This window comes from Chaetodon auriga, chromosome 18 (genome assembly GCF_051107435.1).
Source record: "Chaetodon auriga isolate fChaAug3 chromosome 18, fChaAug3.hap1, whole genome shotgun sequence".
Taxonomy (NCBI): Eukaryota; Metazoa; Chordata; class Actinopteri; order Chaetodontiformes; family Chaetodontidae; genus Chaetodon; species Chaetodon auriga.
In genome coordinates this window covers 10,078,154-10,090,704 of record NC_135091.1, presented here as the reverse complement: position 1 = coordinate 10,090,704, position 12,551 = coordinate 10,078,154, and the positions used below count along the sequence as shown (strand labels likewise).

The 12,551-nt window shown below is 45.9% G+C and overlaps 1 protein-coding gene across 4 annotated transcripts in view; it reads right to left on the bottom strand.

Moving 5' to 3' along the window:
• Positions 1-1,636: 1,636 nt before the first annotated feature.
• Positions 1,637-12,551, bottom strand: part of wasf1 (WASP family member 1) — a 53,211-nt gene continuing 42,296 nt past the window's right edge. Inside the window, exons 7-11 of one of the 4 annotated variants that reach the window (XM_076755736.1) lie at positions 7,957-8,013; positions 6,982-7,145; positions 5,683-5,862; positions 3,480-4,051; positions 1,637-3,392 (exon numbers count right to left, since the gene is read on the bottom strand). In XM_076755736.1, coding sequence (XP_076611851.1) covers positions 3,235-3,392; positions 3,480-4,051; positions 5,683-5,862; positions 6,982-7,145; positions 7,957-8,013 — 1,131 coding nt within the window. In that variant the 3' untranslated portion in view covers positions 1,637-3,234. The remainder of the gene's footprint in view (positions 3,393-3,479; positions 4,052-5,682; positions 5,863-6,981; positions 7,146-7,956; positions 8,014-12,551) is intronic. The other 3 variants (XM_076755739.1, XM_076755737.1, XM_076755740.1) reach the window with 3 other exon arrangements.

Genomic DNA, 12,551 nt, shown 5'->3' with positions numbered 1-12,551 from the left:
GTGACACTTGGAAAAAAAATAAAGATTATTACAAAAGTGACATGATAACGCACAGGAGCGTCCTCCTGTTCAGAGAGACGACGGAAAGCGAGAGAGGGAAGGTGAGAAGACGAGCGCGAGGAGGGAAGGAGCTGGAGAAGGAGGAGGGTAGGTGAGAGCGAGACGGAGAGAAGTGGGAATAGAAGGAGGTGAAAGTGTGACGGCACATGAAGCTGTGAACTTTTAATTTTACCCTTCAGTCTGACGTGGATCACTGGGGGACAGCTGCCAAGACAGACTCCAGGGTCCTGCTCTTCATACGTGGATGCATGTGATAGCTTAATTTGATTGTTAATGATGTGACACAAGCCTGAAATGATCAAAGATGACTGTTAGGTGGATCATGGCCAAGATTAAGCCCCAAATATGAACTGATTCTCTCACACAAATGACCTTTTCTCTTTACAGTATATTGGAAAATTATGGATACAAATATTTAATTTTAGATGAGAAAGACGTTTGCTGCTGAGAAATCAGTATATCTTAGTGTAATTATCACAATGCGGTGCTCAAAATAAAGAGTTAAAAGCCTATACATGATAAAATGAAAGTAAAATGTCGGAAAACCAGCCTACATTTTATGTAATTGAAGCATAAACACAGGACTTCAAACATGGCTGAACTGCTCCGGTCTGACCTGCTCGTCCACATGAAAGTCTCCTCATTTCTCTTCAACTAACTCGGTTCTTCAAGCACACTTCGAGGTTTCATTTGTTAATCTTACATGAGAAATAACAGCGAGCTCTTATTTTGAAATAAAGGCAACCTGAGCAGATCACTTGAAACCAGGACCAGCTCTGACAGGACTGTTCCACAGTAGATGATTAACGGGCAGCTGGATGGTTAAAGTGTGACAATAACTGCTGATCGATTCAAGCCACACGCCTTTGCTGCATGTCACACCTCCTCTTCTCTCACTTCCTGTCTGCTCCTTCACTATCGACTATCCAATAAAGCCGGAAATGCCAAGAAATAACCTCAAAAGCAAAAGCAAAGCGGATGAACCTCTTTAAACACTGTGACTGAGACGAAACCCGACAGATTTTCTCATGGAGCAGATTAAAAGTGCTGAGCAATCAATCTAATTTATGATTTCAGTCGGAGTCAGATTGATCCGGAATTAGTTCATTGTTTCGATCCAGCTGCTCCGAATTTAAAACAATTTTGTTTACACCACAAATCCCCTCCAAACTAATTCATTACTGTTGTTCTGGTTGCATTAATCTAATAACAATCATAAATATTCATTTCAATCTTTCGCTCTTAGTATCAAAACTAAATCAGGATTGGCTCTTTTTTTGGGGCTCACCAGACTTTTGCAGCTTTTTACCACATTAAGCATCTATTTGCATGTAATAGTGGCAACACGAGCAGGCTGATTTTGATGATTTCTAATATCATTTTAGGGAAACATGATTCTGCTGGTGCCCATAATGAAAAGTGTAATTGTGTCTAAAATTGACTTTGTGTTCAGGGTTCATGATCCTGCGGCGTATTCGCTTGCTGGAGCTCGATCGGTATTCCACACATGAAGAACGGAGCTCAGCTGAGGACGCGAGACTCAGCTGGACAAAAACAAAGCCGTAGCATGTAGGGCTGAAACATAACATTAGATTTTTATTAATTCAAGCAAACTGTTACAGTCAACAGTTACATAAGTTACATGGTATACAGTATTGATCTAACTTTTGTCTTTTTTAAACCAGGGTTTCTGTCCCTCCGTCCCTTTTTACCCCCAAACATAGAAACAGCAAATCCATACAAGCGCAGGCAAGTAAGTAGTAACAGCACAATACATTCATCAACTCAACGATACGTTTTGTACGAACAATAAGGCAAGTAGAAGAAAGAACAAACGGAAAAGGATGGCAGACATTTTCTTTGAAATGAGCCAAAACAAGGCATAATGTATCCTCCTCTTTCAGGCCTGAAAGGCGATATCACACCAAGTGTATTCTTTTGAACACCAGCGGCTGCTGTAGAACCAAACGAGGTAAGGCTTCTCGTTAGCGGGCAGGTAAAGGGGGGTCTGAGGGAAAAGCTGCCTTCAGTGGCGTTGAGTGGTTTGTACCTGGTGGTGGTCAGACTCTCGTTATCGTGGGTAGCTTCTCAAAATTCAAAGTTTTCCTCGGCACACTGAATACTCATCAGGGACAATGAAAGAGGCAGGAAATCTGCTGCACGTCTACAGCACCTAATCACTTCCAGTGTCCATTTCTATGGCGAAGAACTTGAGAAAAGGATGGGAGCGCGCTAAACCAATGGCTCAGTGTTTCTCTTTGACATTGCCTGATGTCAACGTGAGCATACGTGGCTCCTTAGAACCTGGACAGACAAAAAAAACAAAGCTCAATCTCTTGGCATACATTTCCCTGGGGTAAAGGTTAGATGTAAGCGGATGGATATGCACACGCCATATGCTTCCCCTTCGTCGTTTTCAACCATACAGCAATCATCACACGACGTACCGTCACAATCGTATGCTTGTTCTAAGTGGTAAAGTCAGTCCTGATAACGAGAGAAAAAAACAAAAGACGACCCAGCTGGTGTTCACACTTAGTGACTGTTCATGTAGTGGTCAGCATCAGCAACTACTGGCCCGTTAAAACCGCAAATGTTTCATCAGAAAAAGGTAAATAAAAGACGATAAAATAAGACAGCATTCATTCAATGCCGTGTTCGGCCACCAGGTGGCAAAACGGTGCTGGAGAACTAAGGATAAATGCAACATGCCTTCATTTTTTCCTTTTCTATTTTCTTGTGTTTTTTTTTTCTTCATATCGACATACAGATAAGAAACAAAAACGAGTGTTCTTCAAAAAAGTTATTTTCATGTATAACAATAGTAAACATGGGGGATTTCATCACAGGAAATCCAGCGGAAACAAGGTCGTGTGGTAGTGCAGAAAAGAACGAATGCGAAAACTTCTCTTGGAGACACTAGAGAGACAGACGAGGACGAACTGGAGACTGTCCTCCAAACACAAACCACAACCAGACATGGCGAGATAAAAAAGCTCGACAGAGGAAAAGAGGGCAGCGATGATGTTTCCCTTCTTTCCAGAGTAGAAAGGACTCTTTGATGGCGAGGTGTGGACTGCAGGGTTTTGCGGGGGGGGGGTGGGGGGGCACCTGAACACGTCTGTCCTCTGCTGCCAACGCTGCTGCTTTTTTTTTCTATCCCTCTGATCGTCATCACTCCATCCAGTCTCCTTCGTCGAACTCCGACTCGTCCTCGGAGTCGGAGTACTCCACGGCGATGCGGCGCGACAGGATGGTGGCCACGTCGTTGCCAACGCGCTCGTGCTTTGCCTCTTGCTCTCGCTGCTCCTCCACTTTCCGCAGCTGTATGCCTGGAGCCGGAAGGAGCAGTAACAGACGGACTTCAGTTCATGATCGTCTAATGTGAGAAATGATAATGTAAGAAATACGTTTCTCACCTTTTCTGATGGCTTCCAACAGGACACTGCGTGCATCGCTGATGGGTGGCAGATTGGCTGGATGGTGCCTCTTGGACCCCACATCGTGCATGGTGTGGGGCGGCGGGGAGGCCATGGCTCCTGCTGATGGGAAGGCCGGCACAGGTGGAGGCCCTGACAGACAGGGCGAGGAGCTCCGTGCTCCGGGGAGGGGCAGAGGAGGGGGCGGCGGCGGAGGAGGGAGGATGGTGCCGTCCGCCTGGGTCCCAGAGCCCATGGGTTGGCCCCTGTCCAGGACCTGTTGGAGACGGGCCGGGGAGGAGGAGTGGAGGGGAGGTGCCACGGGTGGAGGGGCCGGGTGGAGAACCCCCGGGGCGATCTGGAGAGGAGCAGGGGGAGGCGGGATGGCCGGGAGCTGCTGCTGGAGCGGTAGAGGAGGGATGGGAGGAGGAGGGGTGCCCCGCAGGCCCGTGGAGGGTAACGGGGGAGGTGGAGGGGGAAGAGGGGGAGGAGGGGGAGGAGGAGTGTTGGAGTTGAGGCCTGCTGTCCGGGCTGGAGACTGGGGTCTGCTGTCGGAAAAACCTGAACTGGAACTGGAGGGAAGAAGGGGGAGAAAGAAAAGGAGGTCATGACGGGGAATCAGAGAGAGCGTGAGACAAAATGTTGACATGAAACAAAAGGCTCGTCTCACATGTTTCCTTTTTCTATTTGTGACGCTACGACCAGCTAACTCGCACACACGGTTTTTAAGACCCCTTTTACAAGATCCCTCTTTTAAAACAAGTCAGCTTGAATCACGAATGCTGATTTCTACCAACTCTGGCAACAGTTTTCATTTCAGACGGAAACATCGACGGTCGCCGGCCAAACATTGATGAGAAGCTGCTTTTGTCCACCATCTGTCTGAACTGACGCTCCCATTTGTTTTAAAAATGACTACGAATCTTAATCTGCCACTATTTTCACTGTAAACTCTGCTGTGTGACAATGGACCTAAAGGCGGTGTGTGAAGGTCAAAGTTTGCTTTGCTCTTCGTCTGATCTCAGTGGATCAGTGAGCAGCAGGTCATCAGGCTCAGCTGCTGCGGTGCCTTCAAAGACTGACACCGGTGTAAGTAATACGTACATACAGTGGCTTTTTGAAAGAGCAGTGTTGTCAGAGAGGTTGGGGGGGGGGGGGCCCTTAACTCTGCCACCAGCCCTTACAAAACACTGGAAATCACAGCATGCCAGTGAAAGTCTACCTGAGGACGTCAGTAGGACAAATTAGAGGCTACAGAGAGGAGTCCTGAAAGCACAGAGTCTCTATGTCTCACACTAACTTGTACATTAAAGACAGAATGGCATCATTATTGGCCATTAACTGATGCTGAGTCTGTGTGGGAGGATGGAGCGACTAACCAGCACACTGCAACACAAAGACCGACATGCTCACAATCAATTTTCTTCTTGTGGAGGAAATTGCTGCAGACAAAAAAAGCAAAGCGAGAGAAAGAAGGGGGAGGAAAATAATGTGTCGAGTATTTCCTCCAAGCCTACTTAAGGCCGCGTCCCCACCGATATCAACTTAATGTGCTACATTAAATACAGGGAGGGCGTCAAGTGAGAAAATGAAATATGGAACAGCATGATAATAACTTCTGAAGGAAGAAAACAGCAAAACACACCAGAACCAAAGGTCACAAAAAGACTGAAAAACAGAAGTAAACAGAACAGGAAAAGATGTGGATGGAAAGAGTTTGGGAGTAAAAGGAGATCGCTGCAAGGACTTGTGCAAAAATCAATGAGACATTTCTCTGGTGCTGCAGGCACAGCCTTAATCATTCCCTCTGATCTCTCCATCCCTTCAAACAGTGACATATGCGGCAAAAGTGCGCAGCAGAAAAACAACCTGTAATACGCTCAGTGGCCTTAACACTTCATCGATCCACAAAACCTCCATCTATCCATCCACCTAGCTCTCCACCCATCCCTTCTTCTCTTCTGGCGAGCTCGAGCAGAGCGAAAAATCCTCTAAAATAACAACTCAGGGAAAAGAAAAGCAATGGAACGCCACTCATTACCACCCATTGACTGCGTGCTGCTTCGGATCAGACACAAGGTTAAAGAAAAGTCACAAATAATTCCTCCCACTTGAATCTGCGCCACAGTGTCGCAGCTCAATCCGTTTTTTGTCTTCCTAATGATTCCATGAGAGTGAGCTTGTGCGGCGTGTCCTGTCCCACCTGATCACAGAGGGTGGCTTGATCTCTCCCAGTGGGTGCATGAGAGGTGGAGGCGGTGGAGGGTCGTGGGGCCGCGAATACATTCTGTCCCCGGTACGGTTCAGCAGCTCGTTCATCTGGCTGTAGGGCAGCGCCGCCAGCGAGAAGGGCCCGTCCAAATGTTCCATGTACAAGGGAGCCCTGAGCAGAGAGATACGTTTTCATTTTCTCACATTGTTTGGTTTTTAATCAGTGTCGATCTCGTCTCGTGCTGCTCGTGCAACATATAGAATAGATTCACGGCTCCCAACTGTTTTACCTTATGGCTGCTTGTGCAAGAGCCAAAAAAAAAAAATCCTGCACACTGTTGATTCATTCAGTTTTGGATCCGACACACTTATCTGTAAGAACCCACGGCCCCTTACAATACAGCTACTTGTGAGCCCTTTACGGCACGTAAATAATGCTGAGCACTTCCACCAAAGAATTCACTTTCCCGCCTGACATTCCTCAGTTAATTTGAACAATCTTTGGAGGCTTGAGGAGGTAAAACATCCAGCATTTCACAAAGGAAGCAAACATAAGAGAAAAGTAAAAGAATGATCATGATTTTATGTTGCATAGCTTTGCGTTTTTTTTTCCTTCTTTCTTATCCTGTAAATCGTCTTACAGGGTGAAGATGAATTTCCTTCAAGTTGGGAACTAATCTGCAACAATGCTGAGAAAGTATCCACAAGGTCATAGTGGTAAATGCTCCTCGCTGTTATACAGAGAAAACAGTTCAGACCATGTTCTGTCAGTGCTGCTGGGCTGCTCTCACGCTCATCACAGACGCTGCGGCTCTTTGGTCATAACATCACAGCGCGTGCATTCACAGCCATCTATGTATGTGTGCTATCAAAGCACCTGAAGTCCTTCCTCATCTGGGTTTGGACAAAACTGACAAATCGAAGAAAACCACCAATTTGCATGAAATCTTTTCTTATTAATCACACTGACCGGCGAGGAGATGAGTGGCATTTGGAGCTTTGAGGCACAATAAATGCAAGTCAGGACTGTGAGGAACCTTAATCATTGCCGTTGTAGTGAAAGAAGTGTAAGAATTCGCTCTCTGTGGAGCGGACACAATCCAATCAGAGATTATCCAATCAGATTAGGAGGTTATACATTACCAGGATGTATGTGCATGTCAGTGCCATCCATCCTTTGACACCTGCTGGTAGCTCCAAACAGGCTAAGCGGCACTCTTAAAGACCCTAAAAGTGGACCTAAACTCTGAGAAACTCTGGGATGCTTGACCTGACAGCCGCCCTCACGCACCTGTTGTCGTGATAACCTGCAGATCCGTTGGCCTCTCTGTGCTTGTCGTCAGGTATGTCCTGGGCGAGTTCTGCACCTAGTGCCAGTTTCTGCCACTCTTTTTTACGATCGTGAGGCACCCGCGGTACCTTCTCCGGCTCCTGCGGACGGTCTATCGCCTTCAGCTTTGATAGGGCAGTGATGTGGGGCAGAACGGGGTGGATGGTGCGGGGTTGGAGGGAAGACGCAGATGTGGGAGATGGTGTGAATCAAATGGAGGACGATGGTTCGTGGATGGGAAAAAATTAAACGGTGAAAGGAGACGGGAGGGAGAGAGGAGGAGAGAGGAGATAATAGATTAGCTGCTGTTAAATTTGTCACCTCATAAGCCAAAACAAACTGCCTGTAAAACACCATGACAACAAGCAAAGGTGAGATTTGCAGTCAGAGAAAAAAGAAACATGAGTAAAAGAAGCATTTTATGACACAATTAGATCCACATTTCAAACACGGGGCCTAAGTTGCCCCTCTGGCCTTTTACACTCTATTTAACTCTACACGTGCCACATAAATATCCACATACTGTAGCAAAGCCTCCCTCTTAAACAGTCCACCTTCATTTTACATAGCAGCTACTGTCAAAACGTCTTGGTGCCATTTCTATATGTCTTAAACTGGGTGATGAGGACTGACTTCACTCTCAGAGGAGACAAATCACACAGACTTGGGAACAGGGAGTGCTCATTGGCTGACTTCAAATGATCGTACAAGTATGGATTTTAACTGAAGCCTCGACCTCAGACAGTAGTAAGAAATAATCAGCAGTGAGTAATAAACATTTACAGCACTCCCTGCCTCCCAGACTTCAACATGAGTGACTTTAAACACACACACACACACACACACACACACACGGCTGGAAAGAAAGTGAGCAGCGAGCTGCTGTAGCAGAAATCACACACAGTGTTTTGAAATAATCGCTGTATTTTCACATACCTGCCCTGGAAGGTCTAAGTACCTATAGACCTGATCATACATGCGGGGGTCCTGCAACTATAAGAACAAAAACAAAAACCACAAGAGAAGCACCGGGGGTGAGGGGAGGGGGGTTCAAAAAAATCAACACGGCACAGGATTGAGCGAAACGCCGCTGCACACTGTCAGCGGGGACAAAGACAGAGTGGGCGGTGAGAGAAAAGTGGGACAAAAGGGAAAGAGGGGAAAGTGCTGTTAAACAGAAAATGACAACACGTGCAGCGACAGGGGACGTCACAATGCAGGGGGGACGCAGCGGCACACACGGTCCAGTGCAAACACACACACACACACGCACACACACACATACACACACACTGGAAAATAACAGGGAAAGAACACTGAGGTAGAAAGAGAGAGATCTGACTGGAATGGAAGGACAAACTACAAAAGGTGTGTTTCTACAGGTGTGAAAAAAACTTTGAAACCTACGAACAACAGCTCACACCGAAGAATGGCATGCAAAACAAACACACACACACACACACACACACATGCTGAGAGTCAACTCAAAATCATACACGACAGGTTGAAGCACAAGAACACTACAGTGAATAAGGGAGCATTTCACAGTTCGACTAAACACTGATTTGCATGAAAGCACTTTGTCAATCAGTCGAGTTATCCTGAGCCACTTCATGCATTCATATCAGAAAGTAATAAGCAATCCTGACATACCGCTACACAGTTCAATTAAAAACACATTTTCTACCTTTATAGGCAAATGTTTGTTTCACTCTTCTTATTGTCAACAAATCCAGTGAAAAGAACAAAACGTGTCAGTGATACTTTTCCTGTTTTCATACCGAAGATGCAAATCTAAAAACAGGTTACTGAACAGTCTTCAGACTGAAACCATCCCTGCGGTAAAACAACACAAGGGGCTGCGCTGGTGGAGGCATTTAAGTGAGGCAATCTGGGAATGTATTTTAAGGCTTATCAAACGGCCAAACCCTGCGTCATTCATCACGACGACTGCGAGGTGATCTGTAGAAACGGCTCTTTTCATGCGAGGCTCGAGTCAGTCTGAACAGTGAGTGTTGTCGGCAGTGGGACGGTGCACGTGGGACTGATTTGAAGCTACCAGGCTCATGCTCGCTGTAATGAAATTAAGGAACATGCCACCCAGTGCTCACTGATGTGTTTTTAATAGTTTCTGGACAACAAGAGCTGTATCTGAGGGGGGATGAGGGGTGAAGCCAAAATGGTTAGCAAAATGACCAAAATGCACCCCCCTTGTTACCCTGCCACCCTCCCCTCTCCATCCCTGAGCAGCAGAGGGGCAGAGTTGTTGTTTAATTGAATATGTTAGTCCAGCTTACCTGACTCATTGATCCTTAAATTTGAAATCTATGTCCCCGACCACGGCTCAGAAGTATCAGCAGCCTAACTGTGCTCCGTATTGATAAATCCATGGCGCTGCCTGTGGTGCTGACGGAGCAGACAGATTTTTAATTGATCCTTTTCCTCTCCGCCCAGCCCTTCTGTCAGCTTAGCCATGGATCTATAATATTCTCTCAACTAAATACGGTAAATATTCAATTTTATACGATATTGGAGGCTATATGCTTTATAGAGTAGTGTCACTTTCATGATCAAAGTGTGTAGCATCGTGCAGACACACAGCTGTCTGTAGTATTCCTATATTAATGTGAGACAGACAGTACTTATCAGAAGGGTCAATTCATAGCTGGTTTTGGTCTTTTCATGGATATGTTGACAATAAGAAAAATACAGGATATTCTTATCCTTTAAGTGTGGGTCAATGTAAAATCAGGTATAAAGCAAGCTGTAGCACAGTGTGGGCGAAATTGAACACATTCTCCAAACTGCCTTTACACGGACGTCTAACACTTTCCCCCTTCTAGCCTCTGAAGAACCAAACAATTATTTGCGATGCAATATCTGAGAGCAGAAACACAATACGGTTTGTTTGTGAATGTGCGCATTTGTGTGAATGTGTCGGTGTATCGTTTCCCCCTGAAATGTTAATAGACCCGGTAAAGAAAAAGCCTCTGAAACATCATTTCCAGCCTGTGACACTGGGAAACCAAAACTAATCAATTTCTTTTATGTCACTTAGATCCTCCAGGGTGGCCTACCCTGCTTATTCAGTAACTGCGGGTGTGCGCGCGTGCGTGCGTGTGTGTGTGTGTGTGTGTGTGTCCTGCTCGTCAAATGAAACATGCTGGCTGACAGGCGGCTGATTCAATACAGTGTGGGTTGTAGACAGCATCTCCCCTGGTTTGGCTAAATGATGTTGATTTTGTCTGTCCACTGCTGCGGCCGGGCCGCTGAGAGCAAGCACGGGAATAAATCCTAATGGTAATGCACATTGATTAGGTTCTGATTCATTACGGCCCATTACCCCTGATGAGGCATTGGCTGAGTGGTAGCGCTCAAACACACACACACGCACGCGCACACACATGCATTCAACCAACAACCGACCTCCTCTTACTCTGCAGCTGCATATTTATATATCTGGACTGACAAACCGAATATCATTTATTCTAAACATGAGGCTGCGATGCATCCCGACAGCACTGTCTGCTCAGGCTGGAGGAGCTGCGTCAGAAGGTCAAATGTTTTAACTTATCACCCTCTGCCATTTTCCAAACTGAGCTGCACCTCTAAAACTCAGCTGCAGCCTGTGGAAGATTCCTTTTAGTCGGCCTAACCTCTGACTTCCTGAAACATTTGCATCATGTTTTGGCAATCGGTACAGTGCACATTTACCAAAAACACGTGCGCATGCTGCAATACTACTCAGAGGTTTATGGACTATCATTATGGGATTTGGGTTTTATTGATATTACAGTGAGGAGTGGCAGGAAGAACAGGTGGTAGGGTAGATAAAAGGGCAAGGACAGGCAGGTAAGGAGCCAGAGTCAAACACATAAGACCAGACGACCATCTGTCCAACAGGGAGCATCACAGAGGGACGGTTTTAATGCAGCAACGTGAACGAGAACCCAGTCTGGACGACAAGCACAATAAACAAAGGAGGGAGGCACACTGTGTTTGTACATGAGAGAAAATGAGAAACAGTGAATCTCTGTCCGTGTGTGTGTGTGTACGTGTTTGTCACAGCTGTTATTAATGTGGCTAATTTAAGAGGGCTGCGGTGCCTCTGCTAGCTCGTCATCCTTCATCTGAATGGACTGGGACTGGCAGTGAAGGTGTCGCTGTGTAAGCACTGCCAGTGCGTACGAGTGTGTGTAACGCAGCAGTTATAGATTTATGCTATGCACTGAATTCATTCTCACGTGTCCGTCTGTGCGCATATTCACACTCACTTGTATGTGTGTTTTTTTTTATTGCACCTCGCATGTCTCTGTATGTTTGCATGAGTGTTCAATGTGACAGACTCAGCAGAACCGCAGCGAGTTACCGGGTAAATGACCCCCACAGGGAGGCCCTGCAGAGGCGCACAGCACCAGACCACCCTGCTGCTGACAATAACACAAACCCCTCACACAATGCGCACACTGCTGCTGCTGCTGCTGCTGCTGCGGATTGATTGGACTTGGGTGGTGCAGACTTATCCGCGGCTTCTGATTTTACAAATGAATGTAATAAAACTTACAATTAAAACTTTTAAATGAATTAAGCAAATATTGGGTGTGCAAAATATCAAATTATTGCAGTCCAAGTGGGGTTGCAATGTTCTCACATTCTTCATTATCATGAAGTCTCCTGGCAATATCAAATATACTTGGCAAGCGAGTCAGCAAGCTGGAAAAGGCTCCAATCAAGAGCAGCATGCCGAACGCCAGGAAGTGGCAGAAAAGCAATTGTTGATCTGTAGCTATTGTGATGTGATATCTGTAACAAAGAGGAAGACAGCTCTGCACGAATGTGTGTCAGAAAGTGTTAGTTTGAACACTAAACCAACGCCGGCGAGGCCAACTCTTCTGCAGAGAGCTCTCACTCCAAAGAAATATGCAGTTAGACTCACAGCCACAGTCACCGAGCCTGTAATAGTTGTCTTGCTGTTAGTGAAGAGTCTACTCCATGGCTGTGCCCCACATTCCTTACTTTCATAGTATCCTTTCCTACTTCATAGGTGCTAAAATGCAATGCAGCTGAAACACAGTGCTAATGGCAGCTTAAATGTGCGGTGATGCTGCGTTCATGTCACGTGGAAATTATCGCAGTATTCACGTAAACGTCCATGTCAGAGCTACAACTGGGAATCTGACTTGATGCTTCAAAATAAGGCGTTTAACCCAAATTTAATGAAGGTCGTGTTCTTGTCTTGTGACATGAACACAGCATAAGCCCAGTTATTACATTTTAAACTCAGCATCCTATTCTTTAATTGACCAAAAATGCCCTGAAGAACGAGTCAGACTGCTCAGTTCTATGGTTAAATAAATTTAGAGGGTGGGTCAAATTTAGTTCAACAATTTTCCCTTCTTTGGGGGATTACTGATAAAACATATTCAGAGTCTGGAGCTCTTAGTCTCCTATCCCTAGAGCAGGACTGGGACGCAGTCAGGGCAGGCAAATACTGGAGGGTTGTTAGTAAAGAGGTGAAGGTGGGGAGCATG